The following is a 19,680-nucleotide window of genomic DNA, read 5'->3' as shown; positions in this document are numbered from 1 at the left end:
AGGCTTCGATGCTTTAAAGGGTTAACTTTTGAAAGCACTATCAAATTAATACAAACACTAACTGGGAGAAGCCCAAAAATTAAGATATTGAGGGTTTTCACTGCCATTAATTAGTTCAGATTAGTGCATCAGATGTACTGAGTGACCCCCAAAAATGTTTTTGGGACGTATCGGGCGTCAAAAACAAAGCAGAATAAAACTTGATGCCAGTGTTAGGGGAGACCTGCATCCCGTTTTCTCAGACCTGACAAACTGTCTAAAAGCCTCATGGCTCACTTCTTGAGGGGGGGGGGGCTCTAAATTATTAATGATTACAGCAAGATTGAGTGCTCTGCACTCAGCAGCGGCGGAACCTCTCGCCTGTTGTCAAGGTTACAAATCGAAGAGGCAAAGAGAACGGCTAAAGCTGAGAAGCTGAGGCGTCCAATGGACCACGTGAGGCATCAATGACTTGAAAATAATAAATCAAACTAAGAATTGTGGAGGGGAGGGGGATGCTGGATGTTCCGTGAAATGCGCAAAAAGCACCACGACTGTGATACATTCACAAGCTCGCCACAATGCGCGTCAGCACACAAAAGACCGGGAGCTCGGACTCACCTTTAAAGGAGCAACCTTGCAGAAAGAGATGGCGAGGGGGTGAGGAGGCACTGGAGGGGAGATGCAAAAATAATAAAAACAGTAAGAAACAATCAAGCATTTTACGGTAGACCCATGGGTGAAGCCTCTCCGCCTTGGAGCATTTTTACTTTACAGTGGGGAGTAAGATGTTTTTTCACACCTTTTCATGGCATTTTGCCCACTATACTAAGTCAGCACCAAATAACTTAACGTGCCTAATGTTTTACGTGCAGTGATTGTTTGTATGATAGTTTCTAAGATGCTATTTGTCGACACCATACAAAATGCTGGTCTGCTCTTAGTTTGCATCACGGGATCAAGAAAATAGATAAAATATTGGCAGAACTACCTCCCACAACGCCTTTGTCTTTCTATCTAGAATCAAATGTACTTTGTAAAGAATCTGCGAGTTGGCAATACAATGCGTATTTGTTTGTACTCTATCTAATTTGAGGCTCAGGGAGAATGAAAAATGCTAGCCATGGAAAAGAAGCATTCAATTATCGAGGAATACAAAGATGGCACACATATTACGACCCTCAATATTTTTATTTTAAATCCACCAGCTACTCCCCTCTCAGCATCCACCCTCTAACTCCACTGTACCAGCTCAAATCCATCACACTAAATGTAACTAAAAGGTTTTTTTTTCCTTTGCATGCGCGATAATCCCTTGTTTTTGTCAGGGATTACATCAGGGATGAAAAAAGATGTTGGCCTGGAGAGGGATGGGCGCCACCAGGCTGTGCTTGCCCAAGGCACACCACAGGAGGTGCCCCTATGACCTCAGTGGTTAAGGGGTCCAACCAACTTGATATATATATATATATATATATATATATATATATATATATATATATATAATTTTTTAATTTTTTTGTTTTTTGTTTTTACAAATAACTTTGGTACCGTCAAACTCTAATTTTGAAAATAATCTTGCAGATTTATTGCACGTTAAGTGTAAGGATTAAGGACAGGATTCACTTTACATGACTCCTTGTCACCATCATGTGGATGTCTTGTCTTGTCTCGGTTCTGTCCATTTTAAAACATTTTTTAAAAAACACCAGGGAGCCACGAGATTAGCAAAACATGCATAGATTAGCAGCATTTCTGCACTAACCGCAAGGTTGAAACACAAGTGTCTGCTTATTCTCCGGAAATATGTTACATTATCTTGTTATTTCAATGTTTTTTATTCGGAGTACAAAGGTTTAAGAAGGCATTAGTTAGCCATCACCATAGGTTCACATCCCTATAAGGCAATTTCACTTTGAGATCCCAATCTCAAAACAGATTATTGTCATATCCCAGAAGGTCTACTGTACTTGAGTTTTACGAAATACAAATCATCAAAATGACACCATAAAACGCGTCCGTTGACTGAGAACAATTTCCTGCATCGTCACATCCTGGAAAAATTTATTACAATGAAATGTGTAAGGGGGTTTTACCTGGGCGGGGAGGCGGGCGGTGTACAGAAGGCATGTGCGGCGGGAAAGTGCTGCTTCTTCAGGGCTTGGATCAGGTTGGGCCGGTATTCGGGATCCACGCACCATAGGGAACCTTTTCCGTTGGCCTGCAATTATAGCAAAACAGGAAAAGAAAATTAAAGGTGCCGTCTGGAATTTTGATAATTTTCTACTTGCTAAAGCAATCTTATGGCTTAAATCATCATTGCAGCCCCTATCAAGCTGCTTGTGTAGCGCGTGCACACATGTGGATTTTGAAGATGAGCTCAGATAAACTCTTTTTTTATATCTTTTTTGGGGGGGTTGGGTGGTATTTGAAACAGTAGTTTTCTTACTTTCACAATTTTCAAGCTACAGTAGCAGAAAACTGCAAGTACGAGCATGAAATCAATATTTTAAAGGGCGCTTAAGTTGCATAACAAAATTACAAATTTCTAAGCCTAATGGTTTTAAAAAATTATGTATATGAGATGTGTTTTACTTATCATTTAAATCAATAGTTTAATTCAGGGGTGTCAAACTCATTTTAACCGAGAGCCACATCAGCGTAATGGCTGTCTTCTAAGTTTCTGTTGTAACTAAATGTAAATGGAATGTAAAATACCACTCCTTCAAGTAAAGTAACCGTGAATTCATTTAGAATAGAATAGAATAGAATAGAATATACCTTTATTGTCATTGTTACAAAATGGGTTAACATATTGTGACAACGAAATTGGGCATGACACTCCAGTTTTACACATTCACAGTGAGGTATGAGACAAGAAGATAAAGGAACAGAGAATATAAGGTTATAAAGCAAGGGGGATAAGGCTATAGTTATAATTTACATGGTATTTACACAAGAAATGTCGGCATGTGGGATGTTACATACAGTGTTGTCGTGATACCGTTGGTATCGTAAGGGTTGTGCAATATTGCATTTGGTGCAAAGTCATCATAGTGCAAAAAATAGTCAGCATATGCATTGGTGCAAACATAGACAACATAGTGCAGAAAAAAGGAAATGGTCAGACATTGTGCAAGGTGAGCAGTAAACGTAGTGCAGTCGACATGTGCAAGAACATAGACATGAGTACCATTATATTCGTATGAGGTAGTGTTGGCACAAGTTTTCAGTTTTTTTTGTGCGGTGTCTGTTTTGAGCAGTGAACAAACATAGTGCAGACAGCATGTACGTGAGTACCATTTTACAATCGTGTGAGGTAGTTTTTTGCAACAGTTTTCAGTTTTTTTGTGCGGTGTCTGTTTAGGGTGGTAATGGCTGTGGGGAAGAAACTGTCTCTGAGTCTGTTTGTTTTTGCTTTGTGTGACCTGTAGCGCTTGCCGGAAGGCAGCAGGTCGAAGAGGTGGTGGCCGGGGTGAGAAAAGTCCATGATGATGTTTTCTGCTCTGCTGAGGTAGCGAGAGCAGGCAATGTCCTCCAGACTGGGCAGAGAGCAGCTGACGATTCTCTGGGCTGTTTTGATTTATTATTCAGTTGAAAGAAAACTATGTCACTATGCATATACAGTATATTATATATAATAAATAGCTACTCAAGCTACCAGAAATTGAGATAGGAGATGTCTTTCAAGCAAATACTAAGCCGGATTCACAGTACAAGAGAAAATACAAGTTACGACACATGTGGTTTGAATGAATGAAGTATTTTTACACCACTAGGGGTTGCTATATAACACAAACTGGGGCTTAAAGTAACAACAGGATAAGTCTAGCATCACAGACCTACTTTCTGCACGGGGTTTGTTTATCTGGCTCCCAGCTATGAGTCATATTGAATAGAAAGTCTTATTTTAAGGCTTATAAAAATTCAATCTCTATGAATTAATTTGTCCACCCTGCAATTTTTAACAAAGTTTCTCCACACGCTCTGCTTCGAAGTAATCTTTTAGTCCGGTGTGTGTTAACCGTCACATTGTGTGATGTCGGCGTATTGTTGCCCAGTCTGAGGGAGCAAAGCGAGGGAGGTTCAGAGAAATAACCTTGACTCACATTACCAACCCGTCCCTCGATGCAGGAAGAAGGAAATGTCTCCATGGCAACGGAAACCAGCAGCTAGTGTCATGAGAAACTGGTGCTAGTCTGTCAGCGGAGCGAGCGCTCACGCTGCGTACCTGCATGCTGAGTGACTTGCGCTACTTCCATCTTGCTACTCGGGAAGTGCTAACCTCCCTGCCGAGAACAAATATCACACGAGCAGCCGGAACTCCCGGTCACATGTCCGAAACTCATAGGGAAGAACAATTTGGCAAGCGTTTTGTGCCTACCTGAACTTGCGGAAAACAGTCTAAGGGTGTGAGTCACCGTCTAAAATGCAAGCATGGATATTGAATAATTCAACGACTGTTCAGACTGTAGAAGAGTGCTTTTAGACCAATGGATGGCCAAACTACATCCCGAAAGACCACATAAGCTTGGTAATAAGGCCTGCCGAATGAAAATGGTAGAAATATAATGGCAATATATGTATGAAATGGTTAAAAAAAGTACTGCTTAAGGTTATGTGTTGGTGTTGTTGTTTTCTCCTCACGAAAGTGACTTCTGACGGTTGCGGCAGGGATAATGGATAGCGGTTTCACAAGTGCAATTTATTTTAGGCAGAAATACAGTCAGGCAAAAAAGGAGCCACAAAGTAATACTGCACGATTTTGGGAAAGAAACTTAATAGTGGTTTTTCAGAACACCATTTTCTTTCTTTTTTTTAAAAAAAAAGGCATTTTCTGTGCGAGTTTTTTTTTTGCGTGAGTACTTAGTCATAGTGACATGCTTTAACATTAAGAAAACAGCGCCCTCTCCTGGGAAACTTTGATAGGGTTGTCTGTGGACTTAAGTTGGCATGTAGCATTGGGTGCTACTTGGAAAATTTGCCTCACCTCACACTCAATTTGCCTTTCTGGCTAGCGCAGTTAAGATTTGCCTCTGATTGGGAGGCGGCGTTTAAATTTAAACTGTGACAATCTCGGTTGGCCAAAAACTCTAAGAGGAAAAAACACAAACATGGAAATATAAATTCTTGAAAGAACAGCAATTTCCATGTCACATCACGATATTGATTTGATTTTGGTTAATCGTGCAGCCCCATCACCAAGCACAACAAAAGTGTGCTCTGCCGGTCCCTGCTTGCAGCAAGTCTACCAGGGATAACGGATAGCGGTCGCATGGGTGCTGTTTATTTTAGGCTGAAAGAACAACAACAACAAAAAAAGAGCTGGCACGCATGACACAAATTTGATCTTTGGGCCTCAGCTCTCAGCAATTGTCGACTGGGGATAATGGATCTTGGGGTCATAAACTTGCATTTCATTTAAGGTGGGCCAGAACCTCAGACAAAATTGCCCTTTCCCAATCTCAGTGCGCAACAATATGGGATTGGGGATAATTGATCACGGCCGCACAAGTGCACTTTATTTTAGCTTGAAATATAAAAAGGGTAAAAATGTAATAATAATATACATCTAAAATGGTTTAAAAGGTACTGCTAAAATTAATTTGTTGTTGTTTTGGTGCCACTCTTGTCCCCAGTGCCCCTTGGTGTGCATTCCCCATAGAAATATGAATGGGCGAACTACGGCGTGCAGACTTTTTAATCCGAACCTCCGTACAAAAACAGTAATTTAATGGTATTATAAGTAGTATATATTTGTTTGTATTAGTAACAAAAAACACTGCTAATATTACCGTATTGAATCGTCTCAAAAACGTGTATTTTTGACCAAAAAAATAACTTTGGGTGCACATTATACACGAGGTTTCACTGTAGTACGATACTATATTCGTGCAATGATTGATCATTCAAACATTTCGCCGAAAACAATCGCAATGCAACAGGACTCGAACCTGGATTGTGGCGGTGAGAGCGCCAAATCCTTACTACTAGACCACCAGTGATATCGATGACAAACGAAAAGGTATTTGATTTTATCTAATTTTCACAGTTCTATTTATGGTACCACAGACAAATGTTAAAAGTCATCCCTAAAGATGTAAATAAACGCAAAAGAGACCAGGGAAACAACTCTGTGGTGTACCGAGTGATGAATTGGACTTTGAAGGACATGAAATAAATACATTATAAATGTTGTCTTGGTATTTTGTTCATAGTTCACCTTGTCAATCAATTATTTTAATCATGGCCAAGCATATAACACAACGTTTGTCATTTAATATACTTTCTTAGAGCTGAGAAAAGGTCAAACAAAATTTCACAATGATTTTTAATAAAAAATTAGGGGTGCCTATTTTACATGAGTGCGGGTTATACAGTAATAAATATATTTCATACTTAGATAGTTATAAACTGTCATGCAATTAATTGACTTCTAACTAAGAGTAGTTTGATTAGTAGCAACTACAGTTTTAACTAAAACACTGTCATAATATTAACAATTAGCACATACGGCTAACATGTGAAAGGTCCCCAGTTCAGGACCGGATGGAAACATTTGTTGGCTTGGTGAGGGATGGGTGCCACCAGGCTGTACTAGCCAAAGACACACTACAGGCCCCCACAACCCTAGTGGTTATACGATTCACCCAACCATCCACCACACAACGTTGTAATCAATGACAATGAAGACAATTCTATTCTCTTGTCTGTTGGTTTACTTTCATCTGATCTCGATTTGCATTCTTCATTAATCCCATCGCCTTGAGATGACCTCTTACGAGTTCTTTCCAAAAATTTATCAAGTCAAATCTTCGTCTAAAGTCGCATTCCTCGCACATGCAAAATCTTTCTTACTGCGCTTTGTTTGCATTTCCTTTGTAGCTGTGACCTCTTGGATGAAATTCCAGTCTTATCACAGTCGAGGAGACTGTGCTGCCATTATGTGGCTGACATTGTCACATGAGCCACACTATTTAAGGATACGCTTAAATAAATGATTATGGCGACTGGAATTTTAAGTGCGACAAACACATGGAGCAATAATCTGAACATTGGACCCCGGGATACGGAAGACCCCATTTTATGACGTTTTCACCTTATGGTGTTGCCCCTCTTTAAAGCTTTTCTCCTACTATATGGCATCAACAACAAATGCCTTTGAATGGCGCAAAACGTAAAATTCATACTGTGCAGTGTTCATGCATATGACGTCACTAATATACCCAACTGCTATTGGCTGGCGCCATATGAAATGCTGGTTTGCTATTGGTTTGCGTCACAACATCGTTGAAATCTTGATATGCTATTTGCTGAATTTCCTTCCACTATGTATTTCTCTTCATTCAGTTCAAAATCTGGTGTCCTTTGTAAAGACTGCACTTTGGTGATACAATACTGTATTTATGGGTCCCAGGCTTGCAGTGACATGCGAAAGGGACAAGCGGAATCATGGTAACCATGATAACGAAGCTTGCGATCATCAAGAAATATGAAGAAGAAGGCGCACCAACGGCTACGTTCACTTATTTGCATGGCGGTAACCAATTGACATTAGAACTATTATTGAAAGTAAGAAGTTGACTAAAGAAAGGAAATCCTCTTCAACAATCCTTGCAAGTGGAAGTTTTAAAATTATTTTTCATTTCAAACTGTTGTCCCCTCCCTCCTTTGCATCCACCAGTTACTCCACTTGACCAGCTCAAGTCACGTCACAACAAACGTAATCAACCCCCCCCCCCTTTTATACCTACAATCATTTACAGTGTTATTTCATCATATACACGTGTATTCCATATAAGTAGTAATGACTATATGTTTTTGTTATTTTAAGTTTGTTCCCTGCCTTACTGGTTGATTATTTTATTCTGTTTTCAATATTGCACAACTACAAAAGACAGTCCATGGGAGGCCAGTGGCTTGTTTTGACTAGTAATGCTCATTGTTGTCTGTTGTTTAGACTATTACATCATTGACACGATCGACCAATCATGTTGCTGCTGTTTGTCGATCTGATAACCTTAAAGATTTAATAAAGGGTTGGGGCTTTTGAATGGGGATGGAATTCATTATCTGTGGGCTTCTCTCACTGTCTTTCTTGCAAGTTCAAAATCCATTCATGTCTTCTCTCCTTATTTTAAGTGTCCACTAAAGTTTAGTCGGAACACATGATTGGCACATTACCAAAGGTTTGAATCCCCCACTATACAGCAATTTCACTTTGCGATCCCCACCTCGGAAAAAATTAAACTCAGGGGTCTACTAATTTGTAAGTGTGCGGGATGAGGAAACAGCAAACTTACCTTTCCTAAATTTTTATCCACCTTGCGGAAGCATTTATTCAGGGAGAGATTGTGACGCACCGAGTTTTTCCATCCAGTGGGAGCGTTGGAAAAGTAAGGGAAGTGCTCAAGAATCCAGCCATAGATTTCCTTGACCGGTAAAGATTTGCTAGGAGACTGCTCGATGGCCATGTATATGAGCAGCGAGAACGAAAACGGGGGCTTGGACTTCAACGAATCCCGCTCCCTACCCCGACCGTGCGATGAAGACGAGGACGAGGAAGAAGTTCCCTGGTTGGATCCGTAATCTCCTTCGATGTCAAAGAGCGGGCTGCCGCTGGGTTGCGCTTCGGGACCTCCCAATGTGAAGTTCTGGAGGAGGTTCTCGTGGAGCCAGTTGAGGTTGGTCAGCTCCTCGTCTTCGGTACTTCCGGTCCGATCCACGCTGGTGGCGAGGGGACTGGAAGCGCACTCGGCCTCGGGCAGTGTTCCCACTCCGCAGACGCCTCGGAGCCATGTCCGCTCCTCTTGCATACCCGGGATTTCCGTTTTCTTGTCTGGTGACATCCCAATAATTGGACCCATTAATTCAAAGATATCTGTAGAAGAACATAAATATATTGTCATCAATGCATTTTTTACTGAAAAGTTGAGACAACTTGAAGCTTCTTAGAAAATAATTTATTGTCATTGTAACATTTTCAATGCGCAAGGGAATTAAAAAGAGCCATTCTGATGGTGGAGGAACATTTACAAGACAAAAATACCACACTTTAAAATAACAAGTGTGATAGTTTAAAAATGAGTTACATTTAAATGAAAAATAAATAATAAATTGACCTATGAATTGTGAATATTTACCTTCAATCAGGCATGCTTATAGACTATACTGTAATCCCCAGCAATATAGGAAAACCCACAAAGTAAACCCTCCATTTTTAACACTGACTCTGCCGACCTCCACTAGTAGCAACAGTCAACCAGAGATAATGGATCGCAAAACAAACAGAACCGCCATGTCTAATCTCCAGTGTTTGTACACCATTTTCATGGCCAAATTTAGGCAATTTTCAAGGACTTTGAAAGCTAATTTTCCAATTTTTCCAGTACCATTAAAGAAGAAATAACACATATCATATTATCATATCTTTAATTATTAATAATCATTAAATAATTGACGATACTTGGATTATAATTGATCCCACCAATGCTAACGAGGAAACAAGGAAACAACAAGGAAAGTCTATATTCTTTAAATTCAATTTACGTGTGAACTAGAGGTACATTCTAGGCCCAGAACCTAAACCTTTCCTGACCCAGGGGTTTGGCCAGAATAACTCTCCTCCTGATGCCTCAAAAATAAAATGTGAAAATTCAGGTTTGCTTTGGGCTTCATCCCTAAAATCAAGAAGTTTTGTCGGGCTTTGATACACGCAGGCTGGGTCAGCTTGGATTTTTAGGCTTGAGCTTACCTTTAGTGTAAACTATGCTACTGTAATTATAAACTGGTCATCTGAGCCACTTTTTTTGACTGCCGAGAAACATGGCAACCATTTCAAGAATTTACAAGCACTCCTCCCAAAATTCAAGCACTTTTCAAGCAATGGTAAGTATGACAATAAAAACAATTTTATTCTTTATCTTTAGATCAGAGCATAATATGGTGTTTCTTCTGTATCTTTACGAGGGGTGGGACGATATGCTATGATCACAATTCCTTTGTATCAATACTATGGTGCCAATTCAATTTCTATCATGATTCCCGATAATTGCGATTCTACAATTATTGCGATTTGATACAATTAATGAGTGTGATTTATTTTCTTTCCTTAAAAACAAGCAACTTAAATCATTCACTTTTGACGCAATGAACCATGAATGATGTTCAAACAAATTACCTCAGTCTGCGTCAGTCAGTCAAGAAAGTGACATTTACTTCAACTGAGACAATGAGAAAATAACATGTACACCGTGGAACAGGTTGGTTGGATCCCTTTAAGTATTAGCATCGTAGGGGCGCCAATTCTTGTGTTGTGTCTTGGGCAAGTACAGCCTGAAGGTGCCCATCCTTCCGGGGAACTCTAGCGTGTTAGGCAAATGTACAGCCACAAAATGTCAAGAACTGAAATGTCAACGTAACATAAATGTGATCCTCTAATTGTCATATTTACAGTTAACACTGCATGATAAAATAAAATAGAGCCTGTAAAATTAAAAAATACATCATAAGTGTAGGTTATCAAAATAAAATCGAGATCCTTTAAATTCAACATATTTAATCCAAAAGCCTGTGCTGCAGGTAAATATTGCTGTCCGAGGTGATGCTTTGAGGTTATAAGATACAAAATGTGTGCAAAAACTGTGGGATACAGGTCTGCGACAAAGGTTGCAGACAGTTTTGGTCATGTATAGCTCCCTCTTCCCAGAAACGATATAAAAAACCCAAATGAGTCGATACTGGATTTAAAGTTAGTGGGAACCAGCCTAAGTTATCGTTGCTGGCTTTCTTTCTCAGCTTTCCACTTCCGTTTTCTGTCCCGAATTTTTACGTACCGGAAATAATGTCACAAAAATCGATTCCAGGCAGAAACATCTATTTAAAAAATAGGCAAAAATAAAATCACGATATAAACATCAATGGATTTTTTTGTCCCACCTCTAATCTCAACTCTATTTCCCAGGCCCCGGCCCCTCTCCTCCACGCCGTGCAAAGACAGAGAGGCTCTTAGCTCTCCACCTCTTGACTTTAGCCAAGGACCATCAATAAGATGCTCTCAAGCCACTGAGCGGACTTAAGGTTCCACTCATTGACGCCCACCTCGTTTAAGGCCAGTCTTGGCTGCTCGTTATGTGTAAATGAGCATGAAAGCCGCCAATGACTGCTGGGAACCAATGACTGCCTCAGTCACATGGCGAAAGGCTTAATACAGGCTGGTCCGCATTATGCAAAAATCGAGTTTGAATTGGTCACTCACAAGAATGGGGGAAAAAAATCAGTACGTACAGTCCTTGAAGTCCTCTTATGACACAAGGTAATTTCACAAGCTAATGTCATTACTGTGGAGTACATTCAATCAGATGATCATACTGAAGCTAAGTAAGATTTTGAGTAGTGCAAAAACAGTAAGCAAGGCTAGCTAATGCTAACATTGTTTTTGTAACTAGCCATCCTGTTTCAGGAAACTCACTAAATTACAATTTCAAAATTGGAGTGTCCAAATCAGATATTGATATCAGATTTTGGAACAATATAAGCCCCAAACAGGTAACAGATTAAAATTGAAACATCCATGATTCTGTCTAATTTTGGCAAAGCTGTACATTCCAAATGTACATTCACCTAAAATACATCTTTAGTGTATGTGATAATAATAATATAATTATGTATTTGTATATTATATTAACATTATGCTGTCGTCTCTGAAAAGGTAATTTAATCTGTTTTTTATTTTAAATTAAAATGAATACATTCTATATTGTGATTTTAATATACAGTGGAACCTCTGTTTTCGAACGCCTCTCAGTTCGAACAAATCGGTTCTCGACCAAAAATTTTGAGAAATTCTTGCTTCGCTGTTCGGTCAAATAATCGGAGATCGAACGTCGGTACGCTAGGGTGCGATGCTGAGCGGCGTACGGGTGTAGATCGTGTAGATTGCCCCCACCCCTCGTGAAGAACTGTTATCACGTGCGGATGTGTTTCGTTTTGCTTTTAATATAGGTGTACCAAGTGTTTTAGCCCCTAATTATGCCTCGGAAGAAGGTCGGTGCAAGCAGCAAATTTGCTACAGGTGAAAAAAGAAGAGTAGTGCGTACAACTATTGCATTTAAGAAAGAAATAATAACAAAATATGAAGTTTCCAATCTTGCTATACATACAGCATGGCTTCTGCTGAGCACCACAAAGGTAAGAAATCTTATTCATAATTTTTTTTTTACCCTTTGTTTATTTTTACAAGTTCATGTTAGCGTAATCTTTCGAACGGAAGATTACGATAATGGTTAGCCTGGGTTAGCTTTGTTTACGTAGAACATTCAGGGTGTTGTAACGGAGCCCCATTTCCAATGAAGCGCTAGCCACTTGTTGTGGAGACCCGGGTGCTAAATGACGTGTATTTATTTATTTATTTATCTATTTTTACACGTCATGTTAGCGTAATCTTTCGCACGGAAAATTACACTAACGCGAACGTACGATTAGCCTGGGTTAGCTTCATGTTTACGTTTATGGTAAACATTCAGGGTGTTGGAACGGATTAAAAATGATTTACATTACTTTTAATGGGAAAAACGATTTCAGTGATTGAACAAATCGGTTTTCGAACAAGGTTCTGGAACGGATTATGGTCGAGAACCGAGGTTCCACTGTATGCGGTCTAATAACACCCTTTTAGGTATTTTATAGTGACATTAAAAAAATAAAGGTAATGCTTTAAAAACAGAAACCTAATGGCATTTTTATTTTCTTAAGATTTAACCAGAAATGTTCAATATTAAACTACAGTGTACCATATTCAAACAATAAACAGTAAGAAAGTAAGACTAAATGGTATTTTCATCATCAACACAATCATTATTATTTTCAAGACTTAAAACTCACATTGCTAACCAGAATTGACTTGAGCAACCAGAAATGGCTAAAATCCAACAATTCAAATTACCTTAAGGGCACTGAAAGAAGAGCGCCAACTACCATATTGGGAAGAATTTTATGAGTTTATTTGTAAACGGAAATGAGTTAGCAAGAGCAGGGATTACATGAAGCATTCTCCAACGAAGCAGAAATGTTCTTATCCGTCGGCATTATCATGTGTTTTCGCGGACATTCAAAAAAGTTTAAGACGGCCAGGAAACGCGTACTTGTGAGACACGCAGACTTTATTTCAGGTTTTTAGGTATCTCGTTTCAGACTGATCATGATGTTTCCCTGATAAGTACATTTTGGAATAGTCATCATATCTTGAATCTCAAGAGTTTAAGCTTCCCAATGATATGTGGCATGACAGTAATTGGTGACATCGTACAGACACGTATGTTTATCAAAAGTCCAGTGGTGTCTTTCTTCGTAAATATCTCCTGTTTCAATATGGGCACGTGCGGCTTATAGTCAGATGCGGCTTATGTATGTGCAAAAGTTGTTTCGCTTTAAAAACGTAATGGGCGCGGCTTGGAATCATATGCGCCTTAGACTCAGAATTTTAAAAAAGTTTTTATTTTTTTTAGGCTAAAAATTCACAAATCAAACCAAAATCCACTCGAGGAGCAAGAAATGGCCAAAATCAAGGAGCAGTGAAAACAATTTGAATTAATAACCAATAACAAAGTAATGCTTAAAAAATAAAGTTAACAATATCAAAGCAAATTAAATTTTGTATACATATATATACATATATACATACATACATATATATACACGTATATACATATATATATACATATATATACACGTATATTAGACCTAAGATTTATGGCCCGAGCCCGAGCCCGAACCCGAACCCGAGGCAATTTCGGGCCGGGTCGGGCCTGAAATGTCAGTCATACGGTCAGGTCGGGTCGGGTTCGGTCCTGCTTTTTTTTTTTTTTTTTTTTTTTTTTTTAAATTAATTAATAATTATAAATATATGTTCATTAAAAATATATACTTAAATTTGCATAGGAGTCGGAAAAGGGCACAACACGTCAACACCCCCTGAATGAAAGTGCTGCGCTAAAATCTTAAGGACGTACTACTACTGCTGCTGTGGATTATGGCCCAATGATCAAGTCGTCAAAATGACGGACGCCCTTAAATGTTTTCGCTACCTCAAAAAAAAAAAACCGTCAATGACAGATTGTCGCTTAATGTAACATCTGCAGTGCAGACACAGAAATATAAAAGATGTAAATGTTTATACAGTTTTATTTAACTTAGGCCTAGATGTTGTAACAAAAGGCAGATCTTACCTCTAACGTATATACATATATATACGTATATACATATATATATACACATATATACGTATATACATATATATATACACATATATACATACATATATATACGTATATATATATACGTATATATATATATATATATATATATGTATATACGTATATATATACGTATATATATATATATATATGTATATACGTATATATATATATATATATATATGTATATACGTATATATATATATATATATACATATATATATATATATGTATATATATATATATATATATATATGTATACATATATATATATATATATATATATATATACATATATATATATATGTATATACATATATATATATATATACATATATATATATATGTATATACATATATATATATATACATATATATATATATGTATACATATATATATATATACATATATATATATATACATATATATATATATATATATATATATATATATATATATACATATATATATATATATATATATATATACATATATACATATACATATATACATATACTGTACATATATACAGATACATATATATATATATATATATATATATATATAAAACATAGCTAAACATTATTCATTCAACCAGAAATGAAAAAAAATATTAGGTGTTTATTACAAAAATAAATAAATCAAACAAAAATATTACAATAATAACCAGGAAAGACTACTCCTACAATGCAAACAATTCAAATTAATAAAACAGTAAAAAGGTAATACTTTAAATATTCGATTTAAAATATATGTGTATTTCATTCTTAAGAGAAAATAATTTCACTATAATAAATACAATTAACCCGAGAAACTAGTAATGGCCAAAAAAAACTAAAGTCTACCCAATTCAAGTTTCAGAGAATATTTTCTAAAAAAAAAAGTCATTGATTATATCGCTTTCATGATACACTCTCGACTGCAATATCGTTTGATTAAGCCATGTCCTGTTAAAATCAAAATTCCAATTGATTGGGTTGTGCATGATCTGTGGTGTAAGCAATTGTTCATTCCATCCTAATATATCAGTTTCTCCAAAGCCTGATAGACTGATTTCTTAGACTGATAATGTGAAATATCCAAAATTATGACTAACCTCAACTGTTTGAAAAATAAAAAAAGCCATTCCCCCAACAAAAACAAGCAAGCGCATTGTACACTGCTGAGGCCAAGTGTACAAAGAGATTACTCTTTGGCTGGGCTCACAACAAGCTTTAAGTCTCGGGTGTCACCATGACAACCGTGCCGTATTCAATTAAGGACAGAAATCTCGCAAACTGGAGTCACAAAACGATGATTGGATGCCTTCACCGTAGGGCTGCACGATTAACCGAAATCTAATCGTTATTGCGATGTGACGGAGTACACTGCGTTTTTTGTGTGTTTTTCCCCCCTTTGTTATTTGAGTGATGGAGTCTTTGGCCAACCAGAATTGTCACAATTTGGGTTTGAATGGCACCAGGATATCAGAGGCAAGTTTTGCGACACTAGCCAAAATAGGCGAGGCAAAGTATGGAGGCAGCACGCGACGCCACGCACTGTCTGTGTGCGCGACTGTGATAGGCTGAGGTATGCTGTCAAACATACGGGCGGGTGCACAACTGGCCATCGAAACAAATGAAGAAGCAACACTACAGCTAGTAGTAGCATTAAAAAACAATTTATCAATTAAATCTGACTCTGAGGAAAGTCAGAAGAGCGCAAAGAAATGGTGATCACCAGCAGGTGCTCCGTGGATTGTTATGGCATCCGGGAATCGACTGAGGCAGCGTCTCGAGTGAAGGCAATAGCGAGGCTGCAAGTCCGGCCTACTCCTACAGCTAAGCTACGTAACAACCCTCAAAAGCTACTTCTGCTGAGCCTGTATCTCCCGACGCCATATCCACTACCCATGAAACGGATAACTTGGTGCTGCAACTCGCTACAATTGTGACTCTTGCATTTTAATCATCGCGGAGACTTTGCCAAAGTTAGCGTACAGCTAGCAAGCCGCTCTCTCGATGACTTTCTTACTCTGAAGGTAGAAGCCCTCCAATTTTATTTAACTTTTGTATAATGACGATAAAGACAATTTATTCAACTGCAATTCAGTATTTTGTTCACATTTATAGATCCAGTTATTTTTTTACAGTTGTATACTCTCAAGTCGGTATACGAGTCATCTTGAGGTAAGTTTGACCCTTGCACCCACTCGATACTTAACATCGATTGAGGTATCAAAAAGTAAATGCTGGTTAGAAGACATTAACCCTAACAAAGCTTTCAAAAGAGGGCGCTGTTTTTTTAAGGTTAAAAGATGTCATTAAGATTGAGTACTCACAAAAAAAAACTAGCAAAATCGCATTGAAATTGCAATATTGGTCTGTAAAATTGTAACTAGGTTTTTTTTTTTTAAATGGTGCAGCCCTACTTCACTGTAATATGTACAACAAAATCCATTTCACCCGGGCACGGACGCCAGATGCTGCAAGCGCAGTGCTGTGCGACTCGCCGCTTCCGTGTAAAGGACGTATAATCTCTCGGATGGGCGTATCTTTTCATTTCTGTGACAAGGAAGGAATTGGGTCAGATCCGAGAGTTTGCCCAGAACGAGACGGAGAGAGCGAGTGTCTGCACACATGCATGACACACAAATCACTTTGTCAAAGTCAACCAGTGAGAACAGGAGGGGGAGGATAGAGGGGCCATTAGAGCATTTAGTAAATTACCACGTAACCCTCCATGGGGTTGGAGGGAGAAATACCATGAAATTTCTCAATGGAATTAACCGATTAGATCATTATAGTTAACCCCTAGGATACGGTGTCCTCGCCTTGTGTTTTCACCTCACCCTGTGGCATGAGATGTTTTTTCTGCCCCTCTTTACAGCAATTTCCCCGCCACACGACATCTCAAGTCAAGTCATATTGATTTGTATAGTCCTAATTCAAAAAAAGTTTCAAAATCTGTACGGACCACCATTACAACATACCCTGATCTAAAACCTAGATGAGGACAAGGAAAAAGTCAAAAACCTCGGCATGAGAAAAATGAAGACACCTTGAGAAGGGACCTCATATGAGGTAATCCACCTTGCAAAATGACCAGGCTGCAATGGATGTTACAAGGTAATCAACGCACAAGCTACAAAATGTGCCTTGAGCATAGATTTAAACACAACAACAACAAATTATTTTGTGCGCCCAAACACAAAAAAAAATTCAAACAGTGGTGTATTTGAGTGTATGAAGACTTACGTCTCTGAAATGCCTGTTTACTATTGGTTGACTTCATAAAAAATGCTGATTTTCTATTGGTTGACTTCATAAAAAATGCTGATTTTCTATTGGTTTGATTCACGGCATCAAGGAAATAATCCTATATTGTGTGAACTACCTCCCACAATGACTCTTTCTTTGAGTTCAGAGCTTCTTTAAACTGTTGCAAGTCGGTACTGTATTTATTCTCTGTGGGTAACTAAGCTTGCAGTAACGCTAAAGGGAGAAGCAAAAACATGACAACCATGGAAACAAAGCTTCCAATTATCAAGAATTACAAAAGAGGTACATGAATAGCCACCCTTGCTATATTGCGGGGCTTTAATCAATCCAATTAAAATTAGGAGACAATTAGAGCAAATAATTGTTCTATGGCAAAGGTATCAAACTCATTTTCAGAGAGGGCCACATCAGCGTAATGGCTCTTCTCAAAAAGCCTGATGTAACTTAGAAATGTGACTAAATGTACAGTCCACATAATACAATGTGGCGGGGCACATTTGGCCCAAGGGCCATGAGTTTTTCAGATGTGTTCTAAGGAAATGACAAACCTACAAGAGGTTTTAAAATTTTGTTTTCATTTTAATGCACTATCCTGTCCCCCTCTTCATCCACCCGCTACTCCACTCAACCAGCTCAAGTACCGACTCACCAAACGGAAATAAGATTCATTCTTTTACCTAAATATACATATATTTTAGAATGTTACCTAATTACAAAACAAATAAGTAATACTTACTATACACAAAATACTATTTGATTGTTTTATGTTTTTATCTGTGGTGCCTTGGTTAGGATCTAATTGCCATTGTTTTCTATCACCTGTATACAGCAATTTCCCTTAGAGAGTTACAACATGGAATGAATTAATGTGAGGTCCTGGGGGTCTACTTTACAACTTTCAGAGGGAGCTAACTGGAGCTGGTAGACATCAGAGTTTTGAATGAAAAATGCAGAGACGTGTTAAAGGACCAAAGCAACTGTAAACTCTCACTGGGTCTCATAGTTATGATATGATAATATCATTCCATTTTCTAAACAACATAACTCTTTGAAAGTAGCCCAGTTTCTCGCTGCATATCTCTCACATTATTCACCAAAGTAATGATGCTCAAGCCTGAGGATATGTGAGGTGATCCCAGAATAGACTCTAAAAAGTTTAGAATTATGCTCCATGATCAAAAGCGATGCCCCGATTTAATTTTATTTCTTTTTTTTTGTACACGGAAAGAAAGGGAATGGAGGTCAAAACGGGAGCTCTACCAAGCTTATACGGACAAAACATTTTCCCAAAAGTTCGTGTGTCCCTTTTAACGAAGTTTTTGTCATTTGCTAGCAGGACTTTTTCTAATGTTTACATGCTAACATTACGGAAATGACTTAAAATAGTTGAACTGTTTTGATCCGTAAAAACACAATTTTCGTGCAGTATTCTGTCCGTTCGTCCTCAAAATCCAAGCTATGCACAAAGAGAGTTTGAATTTCTGTTATAATTACAATATGTGAGTGACTTGTTTGTGTGCAGACAACCGCACAATCATCATCATCAATTCCCTTCTTCTCCTGTTTTCTTGTCACTCTTAACACCTATTAGAGGAGAGATCAGGTCTAAAAAAATCTAGCCCAACCCAGCAGGAACCGTAGGTATATGAGCCCGAACCTAGCCGAACTTGACTGATCCACTTGATTTGAGGGAAGGAGCATGAAGTAGGCCCAAAGGTTTTTTTAATGCTTTATTGAACAAACACATATACATTACTATACAAAAATCTTACATTGTTGCGTAAACAGTAAACTCAAACTGTACAACAGACCAAAATAACCCGGAGCTTTACTTCGGTGTGCTGTTCGGCTGTGATCCGCAGCTTCAGTTTTACTTCGGGCCTTGCCACTCAAATCAAGTGTGCACTTCGAAGTGTGCATTTCAGCGAAGCGCGGCGAGACTCAACGAAATGGTACCGAAAAGAAAATCATATTCTGCAGATTACAAGCTGCAAATAGTGAAATATGTAGCCGAAAAGCAGATAAAAAAGCTTGTAAGCTATTGGCGAGAAGCGGATACGACGTCTGATGTGAGGGAAGTGGAGGGAGGAAGTGGCGCGTCTTTAACCCCAACACCGAGGATGAAAATGTATTTAGATTTTGTGATTTAGAGTTAAACTTTTAGTTTTGTAAGCATGTTTTTTTGGAT

At 38.2% G+C, this 19,680-nt stretch overlaps 1 protein-coding gene across 6 annotated transcripts in view; it reads right to left on the bottom strand.

The window, feature by feature from the left end:
• The window catches only part of foxn2a (forkhead box N2a), an 80,261-nt gene that overhangs the window by 8,483 nt on the left and 52,098 nt on the right, over positions 1 to 19,680 (bottom strand). For 5 of the 6 annotated variants that reach the window (XR_015852522.1, XM_088351653.1, XM_088351652.1 and 2 more), the window contains exons 2-4: positions 8,283 to 8,860; positions 2,076 to 2,200; positions 601 to 650 (exon numbers count right to left, since the gene is read on the bottom strand). Coding sequence is in view for 5 of the 6 variants with exons in the window: in XM_088351653.1 (XP_088207779.1) it covers positions 601 to 650; positions 2,076 to 2,200; positions 8,283 to 8,846 (739 nt within the window). In the remaining variant the exon portion in view is untranslated. Of the gene's footprint in view, positions 1 to 600; positions 651 to 2,075; positions 2,201 to 8,282; positions 8,861 to 10,917; positions 10,937 to 19,680 lie in introns of those variants that run through there. The other variant, XM_088351655.1, reaches the window with a different exon arrangement.

The sequence above is a fragment of the Urocampus carinirostris genome, chromosome 13, assembly GCF_059441175.1.
Source record: "Urocampus carinirostris isolate Australia breed hairy pipefish chromosome 13, RoL_Ucar_1.0, whole genome shotgun sequence".
Taxonomy (NCBI): domain Eukaryota; kingdom Metazoa; phylum Chordata; class Actinopteri; order Syngnathiformes; family Syngnathidae; genus Urocampus; species Urocampus carinirostris.
This window is presented reverse-complemented; position numbering and strand designations above follow the sequence as displayed.